The sequence below is a fragment of the Molossus molossus genome, unplaced genomic scaffold (genome assembly GCF_014108415.1).
Source record: "Molossus molossus isolate mMolMol1 unplaced genomic scaffold, mMolMol1.p scaffold_m16_p_7, whole genome shotgun sequence".
Classification (NCBI taxonomy): domain Eukaryota; kingdom Metazoa; phylum Chordata; class Mammalia; order Chiroptera; family Molossidae; genus Molossus; species Molossus molossus.
The window spans coordinates 16,355,136-16,369,886 of NW_023425401.1; the positions used below are offsets into that span (position 1 = coordinate 16,355,136).

General features: G+C 45.3%; 1 protein-coding gene across 2 annotated transcripts in view; it reads left to right on the forward strand.

The window, feature by feature from the left end:
* Positions 1-3,249: 3,249 nt before the first annotated feature.
* The window catches only part of IGF2BP3 (insulin like growth factor 2 mRNA binding protein 3), a 128,492-nt gene continuing 116,990 nt past the window's right edge, over positions 3,250-14,751 (forward strand). Inside the window, exons 1-2 of one of the 2 annotated variants that reach the window (XM_036246821.1) lie at positions 3,250-3,811; positions 5,156-5,216. In XM_036246821.1, the coding sequence (XP_036102714.1) occupies positions 3,637-3,811; positions 5,156-5,216 (236 nt within the window). In that variant the 5' untranslated portion in view covers positions 3,250-3,636. The remainder of the gene's footprint in view (positions 3,812-5,155; positions 5,217-14,751) is intronic. The other variant, XM_036246822.1, reaches the window with a different exon arrangement.

Sequence of the window (14,751 nt, forward strand, 5' to 3'; positions counted from 1 at the left end):
CTAAAAAAAATACCTCCTAGGAGGCCCAGGCGACGCGGCGGGCATTGAGAGCCCACCCTCGTTAAGCACTTTGGCTTTCGGCTGGGCTCTGAGGCAGCGGGAGTTAGGGGTAGCAACAAGAATGCCCTTTTCTCCTCCTCTACCTGCTCAGCCATCGCCCTTTACTTGTGGACACAGCAACGGTAACCGACCTTCTAAACATAGTTTTTCTCCTTTAATATTACATTGACCAATAAGAAACATTTTTATTGCACTCAGGTCAGCAGATGAGGAGGTGCAGCTGTCCAAAGAGTAAACAGGCTGCAGTTGGAAAGACTCAGCCGCATCAGAGCACATACGATGGGTGGGAGTCCTTCGTGGAACTATTAAATAGGAGCTACAACAGCTTCAGGAAGAATTTGGAGTAGCCCATATACATGGTTAATTTTTTTGTGTGAGACTCATCAAAAGACTGGAAGTCAGTTTGACTTTATATTCATTTTTGAAAATCCTTAAGATATTTTTGCACTTGAAATGTCAATAAAAAACAATTACCCATTCTTTTTTTACTCAGCCTTTAAGTATATACTTATCCCTCAGTGGTTGGAAGATTCGAAGTGAAGTGGACTGTATCCACCTCCCTTTTTGATGTCTGAGCTTAAATAACTCGTGTATGTTTTTAAGGTCCTATATGGGTATCCAGTTTGTTACAATAATACACAGATTAAGTTCACAAGAGCCCCAGGAACATATTTCATCAAAACAGCACACACTGTTTTAAATTCCAGCTGTTAGATTTGTTTGATAGTGACAGACAAGTATGGGCTAGTATTCATGGAAAATAAACAATTTATCCCATGCTTTGGAAGTAGATATTTCCTTAGGTCTGAGTTTTAATAAGAGCAAATACAGTCAGAAATCCAGAAGGCACCATTTAATTGACTTGCACCATTCAATTGGAAACAAGCAGAACATAAAACATTTGTACTTGATGAGAAATTACTAAGTTAAATGATCAACAGGCTAGTTTATAATATTTAAGGAGGTATTTAGAAAAGCAAACATTACTAAATGAAGAGCATATTGTTTTTTCAAATAGCTTTTGATCACATGCAACAGGTTTATGAAAAATTCACAACTTTTGGATATTTACATTTTTAATACCACAGAAGTCATAAAGGAAGGATAACTTTTTTCTGTTTAAAAATATGAAAAGGAAAAATAAGTAAGCTTATTTAAAAAGTTAACCTACTGTCTTTTTTGGGGAAAAAAGTTAAACCTAGCTGTAAACATAAAATTTCAACCACCAAATTGTTTTTTAAAGATAGAACACATAACACAGTTCTAAATTATTATATAAAAACACATTTGTCCCTTCTATCTCAAAGTAAAAATATTTTACTAAGTTAAATGTGAATGAAAATATTGTGAAAGTTCGTTTACATTTAAAAATCTGAATTTGCTTGGCAGGAAAAAAAAACCTTAGAAAGAATAGTTGCATTTAAAATGGATGATCTGACACATTCCGTTTCCTTAAAATTATTAAATAAGTTTCTTTTAAAAGAAAAAAATGTAATTTTCATTATGCAGTGATCTCCACATACTTAAAAAATAAAATCCTTTTAAATGCCATATACAGTTTAACAAGGGAAACTAACTATATCAACGTCATAATTACTTGGAGATGTTTCAGTGTAAATCACAATATTTTCTCTATTACACAATACATTTTCCTACGAGTCAGTGTACCAGATCATTCAAGAGGTTTGTATATATTTCCATGCTATACAAATTTCATTCACTTGTTTAAAATAAGCATTTTATATCTTTTCCACGGAATACCTGTTATAAATACACAAGTATCTGGTGCAAATGAAGCCTGGGAATGGAGTACACAATCATCAAAACCACACTTGGAGATTTCCATCGGAACCCCAGCACTGCGTTCATTTCCGTATTCCTTGTCTCCAGTCCACATTTTGTTGGTCCAGGAAGGCTCCACCGGGCCCAGACCCTCCCCCAACACCCACCATTGTACTCATTACACACAAGGCAAATTCTGAATGGTTCTCATGACCGAATGCGGGCAGAAAAGAAGCAGAAAGAGACGAACAATTTTCGAGTGCGAATACCACCGAGGGGTAACGCAGAGCAGTCTTCCTGTTTTTAAGAGTCCCAAGTTCTCCAACTAAAATTATTTAAATGAAAGTACCAGCCTACCCCAGTCCTCCTCTGGAAACTACAGGAAGAAAAGGTTTCCGTTTAAATACCGACTTCTCCCACTCCGCCTTCCCCGCTCGGGCCCCGGAGGCCGTGGGACACCCCCATTCCTACCCCAGAAACCTCCGCCCCTGCGCTCCCCTCCCCCACCGGCGGCCAAGCCCGCCCCCGGCCTCATTTATCCCGGAGCCTTTTCTGAATAGCGCAACCAATGGCAAACGCGAAGCCGAGAGCCACCGCGAGCGCAGGCGGAGGAGGTGTCGCCCAGACACCCGCCCAGGACGCCGCGAGCTCCCATCCCCCACCGTCCAGGCTAGGGGCCGCCCCACTTCCCCGGTGCCCGGGCCGGTGAAGGGTGCAGGGGTGGGGCGCGTCTGCCCGCCTCTCCCGCCCCTACCCAGCCTACTCCCTCGCTGCGTTTCCGCCCCTGCTAGCGCTGGAAATGTGCTCGCGGCTTAGCCGAGGTTACACTTCTAATGTCATCCAAGCCACAAGGCGAGTTCGGGATTGTGACTCTTTGGTTTTGTTAATTACCTATTTTAAGATATCGAATATTTAAAACTCTGGTAAGTAGAGCTGAGGAATTGCCTAGTTAGTACCCCCACTCCATCTCATTAAGGAAAAAAATCACTCTTCCTCCCCTCCCCCTCAGGATCCGCCCGGACCAGATAACCCTTTCTAAACTCTGTGGCGATAAAATCAGCCCCGGCAGCCGCGCTCCCCTCTGCGCTCCGGCTGCGGCTCCTTTAGCATTTTTCCCTTTTTCTCCACCCCTTCTCAGCGTCCCTCCCCCAATCTCCTTGCCCCTCCCCCTCTTCCTCCTCGCTCTCGCTCTCCCCCCCCCACCCGAAACCCACTCTAATTGAGGCGCTGGGATTCCTCACGTGAGACGTTGATTTGTAGTTTGAACACGTGGCTCATTCAAAAAGCCGGACACTCGGAGCGGATCTTTTCCGCCTCCTGAGCCTTCCTCCCTCCACCCGGTCTCCCCTCCCTCCTGCCAGTCACCCTTGTGGGTTTTTTATGGGGAGGCGGTGCCTGCCCTCACGTAGTGTGATATTTTCACTGTCCGCTGGCCGATGCCAAAGGGGTTGGGGAGGAAGAGACAAAAAGTAGTTTCCCCCCCTCCTTCTTCCCCTCTCCTCTTTTCTCTCGCTAATCCCGCCTCCTCCTCCGAGTTAGGAAGACTCGTTGATGCGTTTAGGTTGTAGGAAGGCTTTTTCGTTTTTTGTTTTTTTTAATACCCAGAAGAGGAAAAACAGCCCTCGGATCTGATTTTTCTCTCCTCGTTCTTGTCCTTGGTTCTTATACTGTGTTTGTGTATTTTAACGGCGAGAAGACGAGGGGAACAAAACCCGCCGGATCAAGCCATCACTGTGGGTGGTTTTAATTTTTCGTTTTTCTCATAATTTTTTTTTAAAACAACCACTCTTCACAATGAACAAACTGTATATCGGAAACCTCAGCGAGAACGCCGTGCCCTCGGACCTGGAAAGTATCTTCAAGGACGCCAAGATCCCGGTGTCTGGACCCTTCCTGGTGAAGACTGGCTACGCGTTCGTGGACTGTCCGGACGAGAGCTGGGCCCTCAAGGCCATCGAGGCGCTTTCAGGTGGGCCCCGGCCTGGCCCCGCCGGGCGCCTGCCCTGGCCCTGCGCCTCCCCCGCCCCGGCCTGCCGGGGTCGGGGGCCCGGAGCCAGGCCTGCGGCTGCCGCCAGCTGATCCACTAGGGCTCCAGGCCCGGGCGAGGGCAGGGAGAGGGGCCGAGGCCCGGGCGAGGGCGGGGAGCGGGGTCGAGGCCCGCGAGCCCACACGCGTGGGGTCCCGGGTGCTTCCTCAGCTTGGACTCCGACCCGGGCCCCCGCCGCTCTCCTTCCCGCGCCGGGTCTTTGCGGGCTCAGGGCGGACGCGCTGTCAGGAAAGCCCGGGCGCGGGCTCCGAAGGAGAGCGGGGGCCGGGGCCGGGGGAGGGGCGCCTGCCCGCGCGGGACTCACAGCGCTCGCCCCGCGCCCAGCCGGGGCCCAGGCGCGTGCTCCAGGCTCCCGCACGCGGGGCCTCGGGGCCGAGCGCGAACGCCGGCTCCTCTCGCCTGGCTTCCTTCTTCCTCTTCTCTTTACTTATGGCGTTGGACCCGCTGACCCCGCTCCCGCCCCAGACCCCGGCGTGGAGGCACGAAGAGTGGCCTCGACCCCGGGGCGGCTCGCACCGCAGCCGGGCGCTGCCTCTCGACCCTGGGGAGGCGGACGAGTGCGACCTGGGTTCCAGGTCCCACGTCCCCCGCGACCCACGAGCCAGAGGGGCAGGTGGGCGGGGGCGGCCGGCGGTCGCCCAGGAGGGACTTGCGGCTCTCGGTGCCCGGCCTCGGGCTGCGGCCACCGGTGGCGGGCGCGCTCGGCGCGGCGGGGGACGCCTGGAGGAAAGGCTGTGATCCGGTCCCTCCGGGAGCCCGTGCCCCTCGGTGTGGCGGGCGCCGCGCTGCCCTCCGCGCGTGGTCTATTCGGTGCGGAGATGCACCGCGGAATTTTCTTTCTGCGCCCACCCTGCTGTCCTCGAGCCTTTCCCGCCACTCCCTGTTCCCCGCGGGCCTGGGCTTGAACCCGGGAGAAAGGCCAGGGTGCCCCCTCCCCCGAGTTTGTCTCACGCGAGTGTCGGGAGAAGTGGGCGGAGGGGCCGTGGTGGCCCAGCGAGTGTCGTGGGGTTGGGTGACCCCCCTCAAGAGGGCGGGAGAGGCGGGGGGGGGGCGAAGAATGTGACTCAAGTAGTGGGTCCGCCAGTTGACTCCCCTCCCCACCCATCTGTAAATTACCCAGCTTCCTCCCCCGCGCGGTGCCTTGCTTCTCTCTCGGCCTGACCGAGTCCGGGTGCCCTTTGGGGTCTCAGGAAGCCACTGTGTCGCCGCGTAGGCGGCGCGGGTCCTAAACCTGCCAACTGTCTTCCACCTCTTGTGTGCCCGCAGGTAAAGTAGAACTGCACGGGAAACTCCTAGAAGTTGAGCACTCGGTCCCCAAAAGGCAAAGGTGAGTTAGTTTATTATGTTCTCGTCGATTCTGTTCTCACCCGGTTATTGGGAGGAAAGACTGTCAACACAGCTGAAAACAACTTTTCCTCGTAATGTTTATTGGGCTGCTAGCTGTACGGCTTGGCGTCGTCTTTTTCATTTGCATTTAAGTGTACGGCAGGTGTGTGTTCCTGGGGAATGCTGCGAAGAATAGAGGGCTTGTCGGTGGGTCCCTGACACTCAGTGTTAGCGGTATAGAAGTCTCTAAGGAAATCTCTCACAGCTAAATATTCCCGAGCAGAGTAGGTCAAGTTGCTACACCCGGAAATCAGCCTCTGAGGTCAGTTTTTGAGACTCTGTAGGACTTAGGAAGCAATGGGCGACTTCCCCTCCCTACTTGTAAGTACAGGATAGGGGAAAGCAGCTGCAGACACTCGTGGGTGTGGCATGCCTTTCCTTCTCTGTCCGGAGCTGTGGGCCACCAGTCCGAGAGGCCTGGGAGGCTGGCTGCAAGTCTGAGAGGAGAAAAATTTCCTTTACCCTGTTAGCTGGCCAGCTGGGATTGGAAACACGTGTGTGAACGCCTGGCCTTTCAGTCACTCCAGAGGTACACAGGTTTCTGCAAACCCGCCTTTGTCTCCTGCTTCTCTCTCCCCCACGCTTTAAAAACATATTTTTGCTTACAAATAACCACCAAGAGATCACGAAGACTCAAGATTTGGGCTACTGCAGCAAGGGGATTGCATTTTTTTTGGAGAGCGTGTGTTGTGTGTCACTTTATAGAATGTTTGGAGGTTGTTTTTACCTATGGGGTATTCTGGAGAAATGGCTCATTTCTCAAGATCAGGCCAATATCAGTGCTCTGTAACTCTAACTGAAAAGGTGCTGCTTTCTCCCAGCGGTGCTGGGGCTGGCCTACGTGTGCCTTTCTGGGTTTTGCAAGGTGGGGTTAGGGTTTCTGTGCTTGCCCCTCCTATCTCCCCACTCCCAACACCCGGCCAACCAATAACCTGAAAGTTAATTTAAACTAGGACTGTTTGCGTCTGGTTAGGTATTGGTGATAATGTGGGTGCTGTGTGTTTCCCTGTTGCTGTGCAGAGAGAGATGGCCACATAAAATGTTACTGTTTGCCTGTTTCTAGATTGAGTTCTCTAACAGGTAAAGCATTTTCACAAATTGTGTTTTTGTTAGCAAATTGGTTTGGATTTTTGTGGATTTCTCTTGTTCATATACTTAATTTTCATTAGGATAGTTGGAAAGAGATTTGTGTGACTGGATAGAGTTAGGTGTAATTGGGAATTTCCATAGAGGGGTCAAATAATTTCATATAGTAGAATGGAATTCTTCTAAAATTTTTACTAAAATAATTGAATGTGTACCAAAAGGTTGATCTCAGTTTAATAGGAATTGAAAAAATTGAGGATGAAGCCTTATCTCCTTAAAAAGAAGTTTAAAGGCATAGTCTTAATTGTTTACCTGGAGGGGGATGTAAGCACATTCTGCAAATTCTAATTGGTTTTATGTTTAGCCAGTGTGTCTTAATTTTCTTCAAATATTGAATAAAAAGTAAGCAAATGGTTGTGTTGAAGGACTGACATTTTAGCATTTGAGAGTTTCTAAATTTAAACATTAAATGTCTTGTGCATCTCAGATATAATTCATTAACCTGCATGCAAATGCAGATTACTTTGTCTTAACTCTCCTGATTTTCCTTTCCAACCTGGTGTTAATTTCTCCCCATGTGTAGGGAATTAAATTTAAAACATCTGGTAAGAACTGCCTCTTTTCTTCTTAAAGGCTTTGCTTAACCAAAAAACATAACTTAGTTACTTGTTACTTTATACCAAGTAGGTTCCTCTTTAGGAAAGCACATAAGGTAAAATGTGGCAACAAGTATTGACCAATGGAAGCTTCTTCATTTTATTAACAATGTAGATTAAATTAAAATGCTCAGGATTTTAAATGATACTATCTTACTAGCAAAATAAATAGGAATACACTGGAGACAACTTTTTACTGATTTAGAGACTAATCAAGGAATTCCTTTACTTGTATCCAAATGGCTAAAAACAAAAGTAGAGCTTTCTCTTCTGGAATTTTCTTAGAGAAATTTTCTGGAAATCCAAATTACAATTTTGTTTTAACTGAACCTTGGTGCTGTGATGTAGTTTCCCTTATCTGAATACTTCTGCTGAAAGGGCTTTGGGAGAGTGCAGAGAAGGAACCCTGGTGATCCTAAGCCCAGCACCTATAGGAAGGTCAAAAGGAGGTACTGGTGACAGTGAGTTGAATCCCATAGACCAGTCCTTGCCAAGAGAGCCTGCTGGACTTCTGGGTGGAGTTCTTTGTGCATAGCACTCATTGCATTCCATCCCATCATCATGTAGGCATCCCAGGCAGGCACACCCACATATGCAGCAGTGACCTTTATACCTGCTGTGCAAGGCATGTTGGGAGCCCTGCGCTGAAGAATGCTTATGGCAGCACTCTGAGATGGATGAATGGGCTTGCAGCAACTAAACAGAGGAGCAGGCCTAGGATGTGATTTGATGCTTGGCAGCCTGGCCCAACTCTGACTGGGAGCAGAGCTGGGCGGGGACCCTTTCAGGAAGGGGTATTGTTGAATTTGGTTCAGACCAAGCTTAGCTCCTGATTACCAAAGTCTCAAGGGAATGTGGAAGGAATGCTGCTTTTCTGCATTCAGATACCCCTTCATTGGGGAAGATTACAGCAGCACTTCACAGAGCTTGAGGCCCCCTGCATCCAGAATGAAGAGAGGATTGGTGATAGTGTTGCACTTTCTGTTCCAAATATAAAAGATACAGCACACAAAGAGTTGGCTGGCTCTGAGGTATAACCTTAATCCCCCCCCCCCCCGCCCCAGTCTTGGGGGTAAAGTTTAAGTTAAGGGTGGGTGTGAAAGTTGTGACTTTGGAAGACTGTATTGAGTTTGGTTGGAAAGAGCCATTGGTATCTTTGTGGGACCTTGTATGTGCCACTATGTGATTATATAAATAGCACTGATTTTTGTTGTTATATTGTGGGCTTTTGGGCATGGGAGAGAGACCAGGAAAGTCCCTGACACTGGAGAACTGAGAAGATGGTGGTTTTACTTCATTTTCCATTACTTTTTTTTTTTTTATCCTCACCCGAGGACATTTTTGCATGCATCTTCAGATAGAGTGGGAGGGGAAGAGGGGGGAAGAGAGAGAGAAAAACATCGATGTGAGAGAGACATGTTGACTGGTTGCCACCCACACATCCCCAAACTGCAACCGAGGCATGTGCCCTTAGCAGGAACTGAACCCGGGACTCTCTGGTCTGCGGGCCGACACTCTAACCACTGAGAAACCAGGGCCCATTACTTTTTAAAATTATGAATTAAAAAATACATATTTTCAGTCTTTTAAAGCTTAAACTTCCTCATGGTTTAGTTGTTAGAACATATTGATTAGGATATGTATGTAGCCAAATAAATATTTGAATAAAGGAGAAAAATAGTAAGATATTATAGTTATTATTTTTTTTCCAGGAAGAATTTGTTAAAACAGACTGGTGCCTAAGCTCAAATGTCTTTTTTGTTTTGTTTCTTAAAAAAAAAAATTAAATGAACTTATTTTTTTTTATTAGAATCTTGTGCTTTTAACATGTAAATTAGATAGACAGAACATGTATAAAAATTACTAGGGTTTTAAGTATATCTTACTTTATTAGCCATTTAAAAGCTAGTGCTTTATTTTAATAGCTGTTCAGTATAGAAGAGGTTGGTGTAGTGACCAGCCTTGTACCTATTCACCAGTGCATATGACCCTGTTGTCTCAGGCCAACAAAAGCTGTTTTTAATGCTGACCATTTAAATATAGGTATGGATAGCTGTGCTACTCCTTGCTTACCAGAGTGGTACAGGTGAATCTTGTGAATTAGAGAGATTTCTCACACATGCAGAGACGTGAACGTCTGAATGTTATGAAACTTCTGTGGCTGGTAAAGAATCGTAAGCAGGGGTATCTTTGGAGTGCTCAGTTTAAGGTCAGTAATGCATGATTGCTTACGTAGTTGTAGCCAGTGAGATTTTTCTTGATACACTGTTTTCTCAATACAGTTTGAAACAGTTTAAAAGATTTCTTACTTTGGCCTTATTAGAATTCAAACAAAAAATAATGTTAAGTGCTGTGTGTGGCTGTCCACTGTAACAAGGAAGATGTTAGGGAGACATTGTATGTGCCTGGAGCCAGTGGGAATTGAGAATCTTGGCTTGTGTTTCTCACTTTCCTTTTGACTTGTGTGATCACTTACATTATCTGTTCCTGCTGAATGCTGCTATAATAAACTGACAAGGGGCATGGCTTGTTCTGATTTGCCATTCTACTTGAAATAATTAGCTAAGGCTTAAAAAATATCTTTTGGAATTACTAGAGATCTGAAGTTGACCCTGTAAGAAACTTGACTTGTGTTTCTTTTCTGTAGTATGGTAGCTCAGTTGGTTTTGCACGTGTACCTCTTTCAGGCAGTCAGCAAGAAGGAAATGTTCTTTGCCATACTTTGAAATTCTTTTACGAGCTACACCATTGCAGTTATTTTATGGGTCTGGAATTTTGTATGAAAGAGAAGCTGTTGAACCATTTTGATATATATTGAAAGCAACTTCATTGTAATTGTCTTTAGTAGCATTAAGACAGCAACTTTTCCAGCAGTAACATTTCTAAAAGTATGAATTATCCATTCAGTAACTGGTGGTTGGTTTGGTCTGGGAGGAAGGAGAGAGGTTGTGCTGTTCTTAGCTGAGTTTCCTTCATCTATCTATTTTTGCCTCTGATTCAAGCTTCTGGAGTCATAAGACAGGAGGTGGCAGTGTGGTAGCAGTGACCAAGGGGTAGGATTGGCATTTTTAGTTAGGATCTCTGCCCTGTAAATCTGATGTTTAAAAATTGGCTTGGACTGTCAAGGTTTTGCTTGAAAGCTGGTGGCAAACATGGTTTTTCAGTGCTCTATTAAAATTGAGGGTATAATTTCTCATGGTCTTAAATCACTGTTTGGCAAGTGTTTAGGATTGGTAAATAAACACTGTTATAACTTTTAATATACTATGTGGATTTTGTTGCCCTGAAGGGGGAACACAACGTACATCAATTTTGTATTTTAGAAAATTATCCTTAGACCATTTCACTTGATTAGGAAATAGTTTGAAATTATGATAGAACTATTCTTTGAGGATTGTAATTGAACTATAAGCTGAAGGAGGTATAAATCCTTTAAATATCGGGCATTACCACTTAATTGCTTAGGAAGTCGATTCATAACGAACCACTGCAAAACTAGCAGCTCAAAGCAGCAACAAGTTATTCTTTCTCATGACTGTGGGTCTGCTAGGTGGTTGGTTCTGTTCCACTTGGTGTCATTTTGGGTCATTCAGTAAGCTGGGCAAAAAGGTCCAAGAAAGCTTCACTCACATGTTTGGCCTCTTAGTGCTTGTCCTCCTGACCTTTCTCCACATGGCGTCTCATTTCTTGGTAGTGACTTGTAGCTGGCTACCCCATGCAAAAGCAGAAGCTGCTTGGCCTCGTAAAGGGTTGGTTCTGAACCAGCACACTGTTACCACTACCCCATTCTATTGATCAAAGCAAGTCACAAGGCCAGCAGAGATTCACAGGAAATAGACTCTACCTCTTTTTTTTTTTATATCCTCACCCAAGGACATTTTTCCATTGTTTGTACAGATAGAGTGGGAGGGAGGGAGAGGAAGAGAGAGAGAAACATCGACGTGAAAGGGACACATCGAGTGGCTGCCACCCGCACGACCAACCAGGGCTGGGGACAAACTGCAACCGAGGTACGTGCCCTTAGCGGGAACCGAACCCGGGCCTCTCCGGACCACAGGCCGACGCTTTTTTTTTTTTTTTTTTTAATTCTCACCCGAGGATATTTTTCCATTTTTTGTACAGATAGAGTGGGAGGGAGAGAGAGGAAGGGAGAGACAGACAGAAACATCGACGTGAAGGGACACATCGAGTGGCTGCCACCCGCATGACCAACCAGGGCCGGAAACAAACTGCAACTGAAGTATGTTCCCTTAGCGGGAACCGAACCCGGGTCTCTCCAGACCGCAGGCCGACGCTCTAACCGCTGAGCCAAACTGGCCAGGGCAATTAAATTTTTTTTTTTTTTTTTTGGTATGTGCCCCTAGCGGGAACTGAACCCATGACTCTCTGGTCCGCAGGCCAACACTCCAACCACTGAGCCAAACCGGCCAGGGCAAATGCTTTTTTTTTTTTTTTTTTTTTTATCCTCACCCGAGGACATTTTTCCAATTTTTGTACAGATAGAGTGGGAGGGAGAGAGAGGAAGGGAGAGAGAGAGAGAAACATCGACGTGAAGGGACACATCGAGTGGCTGCCACCCGCACGACCAACCAGGGCCGGGGACAAACTGCAACCGAGGTACATGCCCTTAGCGGAACCGAACCCGGGTCTCTCCGGACCGCAGGCGGACGCTCTAACCGCTGAGCCAAACCGGCTAGGGCCAGGCCGACGCTTTAACCGCTGAGCCAAACCGGCCAGGGCTAGACTCTACCTCTTTAAAAAAAAAAAATTTAAAAATGTTACCCTAGGACATGTTTTCATTGATTTTTAGAGAGGAAGAGAGAGAGACAGACAGACAGAGACAGATAGACATTGATGTGAGAGAAAAACATCAATCAATTGCCTTTTGTCTGCAGTTTGGGAATTGAATCCACAATCTGGGTATGTGCTCTGATTGGGAATGGAACCTGAAACTTTTTGGTGCATGGGATGACGCTCCAACCAACTGAGCCACCCAGCCAGAGCTAGCCTCTACCTCTTTTTTTTTTTAAATAGCATTTTAATAATTAAAAAATATATTATTTCTTTATTGATGTTAGAGAGGGAAAGGGAGAGGGAGAGATAGAAACCTCAATGAGAGAGACATTGATTGGCTACCTCCTTCATGCCCCCCACTGGGGATTTGCCCCACAACCTGGGCATGTGTCCTGACCAGGAATCAAACCAGCAACCTCTTGGTGCATGGGTCGACCCTTAACCACTGAGCCATACTAGCTGGGCCAGCCTCTACCTCTTGATGGTGGAGTGGTGTGCCATGTGCAGAGAAGGAGAAGTTGATGGTGGCTGTCTTTGTAGATTATCTTTTATCAAATGAAGAATTAGAGACTTCAAAATGCTTGGAACATAAAATATCTGAAAATTGCATTTAGCACTAGAAATGGGGAGCCAATACCCATTGTAATATCCTGGCAAGAAATAATGGTGTTTGCTTTGGAGGTGATAAGTAGTGGTCAGTCTCTGTATATTTCTAAGAAACAGCTAATAGGAATTGCTGATGGATTAGATGAGGAGTATGAGAAGAGTTAAAGATGACAAGATTTTTTTTGGCCAGAACAATTGGGTCGAAGGTTTTGCCATTTACCAAAATGGAGAGCATTGGGGGAAGAACAAATTTTGGGTAGAAATCAGGAGCTTTATTTTTGGCATAGTATATTTCTGGTACTTACTGGAAATTAGAAATCTAAGTGAAGAAGTTGAGTAGGTAACAATGTTGTTTACGGGAAGGTAGGAAAGTGGAGGTAAAATAAGGGGCCTCAGGCCTGGCTCAATGGCTCAGTTGGTTGGAGTGTCATATGGATGCACCAGGGTTGCGGGTTTGATCCGAGGTGAGGGCGCATACAGGAGTCAATGGATGAATGCATAAATAAGTGGAACAACAAAGTGATATTTCTTTCTTTCCCGCTTCCTCTCTCTCTAAAGTCAATAAGTAAATTAAAAAAGGGGAGGGGGGGCGGGCTTTGTTAGCTTGTGGTATTCGAAATCATGCAGTTGAACAAGATCTCCAAGGTACTGAGCCTGGGGCTCTAGGAAGAAGGAGGGACCAACAAAGGAGAGTGAACAAAGCCAGTGAGGTAGAGGAAAGCAGAGTGAACTGTCCCTGGGAGATAAGTAAAGAAAGCCTGTGGAGAAGGATGGTGTCTCGGTAGCATGCCCTGAGGGTCTGTGGTATAAGTGAAGAAGCTACTGGAGGTGGTCTTCGGTCTCAGCCTTCTGGCTTTGCAGAAAGTGATTTATGAATTTTGGAACAACCTGGAATGTAGCCTTTCTTCCAGAATTCATTTACTAAGACATTAGTTAATTTTCTTATTTTATAGAAACATCTGTGAGTGTGTTCTACTTATAAACTGCTGAGATGGAAGAGTCTAAGTTTAGTAGATTCTCTTGTTGAGTGAACAAGACTTGTTTGTGAAAGTAGACCTACCCTCTGATGTCTGTTTCAACACTTCTGACCACTGTGATTCTATTTTCTTATGGACAATCCATTCTGTTTTTTATTAATTTCCATTTGGAGAATCTTCTGAATCTGTCTAGGTTCTAAAACAGTGTAGACCAAGTCCAGTGCTTCTATGTGGTTGTCTAAATACTTGATGCTTTGACAAGCAGAGGTTGAAACTATTGGCCAGAACACTTACGGATATCACAGGCTAGGTTTAAAATACTTTAATCACTTTATTTTAGGACCCTGGAATAAGGAAAGTATTCCTTTTATTTATAAAATGTTAGCTATAAGAAATACAAGAAACCTTTTGTAAGTACCTTAAATTCCCTCATTTTTGCATATTTAAAAATCTGGTTCTTTTTTTTTCTCCCAATCCTCACCCGAGGACATTTTTTTTTTCTATCTTTAGATAGGGTGGGAGGGAGGGAGGGAGAGAGAGAAACATCAATGTGAGAGGGACACATGGACTGGTTGCCTCCCGCATGACCTCGACCAGGGCTGGGGATGAACCGCAACCGAAGTATGTGTCCTTGACTGGACTTATTGGTCCATGGGCCGATGCTCTAACCACTGAGCAAACTGGCCAGGACAAAAATCTGGTTCTTGACAAAGTAGCCAACTCCTCAAATTATGAATTCTGTCTTTTGCTACAATAGACGCCAACACTAGGTGATGCGATAGATATTCTGAAGCAGAATAAGTCTTTTTTAAAAAAGATTGTTCATGTCTATGCAAGTCTTTTGATCAATAGAATACTACTTTGAAAATATGTTAAACACTAATTTAAAAATAAGATCGCATAATAGATTTTTTTAGTGGTATTAGTTACTTTACCAAATGATTCTCCATAAAGCCCTGGGAGAAGAAGTGACTTGCCCAAGGCACCGCAGGTGATTGGTGGAACCCATTTCCAGGTTCATGACTCTGCCCTGCCTCATTCCTCCCATTTAAGTTGTCAGATCCTCAAAGTAGCTTACACAGCAGCCTGATCATGTTTGCAATGGCAAGTCAGAGCAGAGATGTCCTGTTTCTTGCTTTCTCCAAAGAAAAAATCTTGTTTGGCTTCTTTGAAGGGTTGATTTATTATCTTCCTGTAGGAAAAAAGACAGGTACAGGTAGTCTGAAATCTGGGGCTTACTATGAAATAAAATAGCTGGACAGCCTGTATTAAGACAGAAAATGAGACTACTTTTTCCTTTATTTATATATATATTTTTTTTATTTAAAAAAACAATTTTTTTTAATCCTCACCTGAG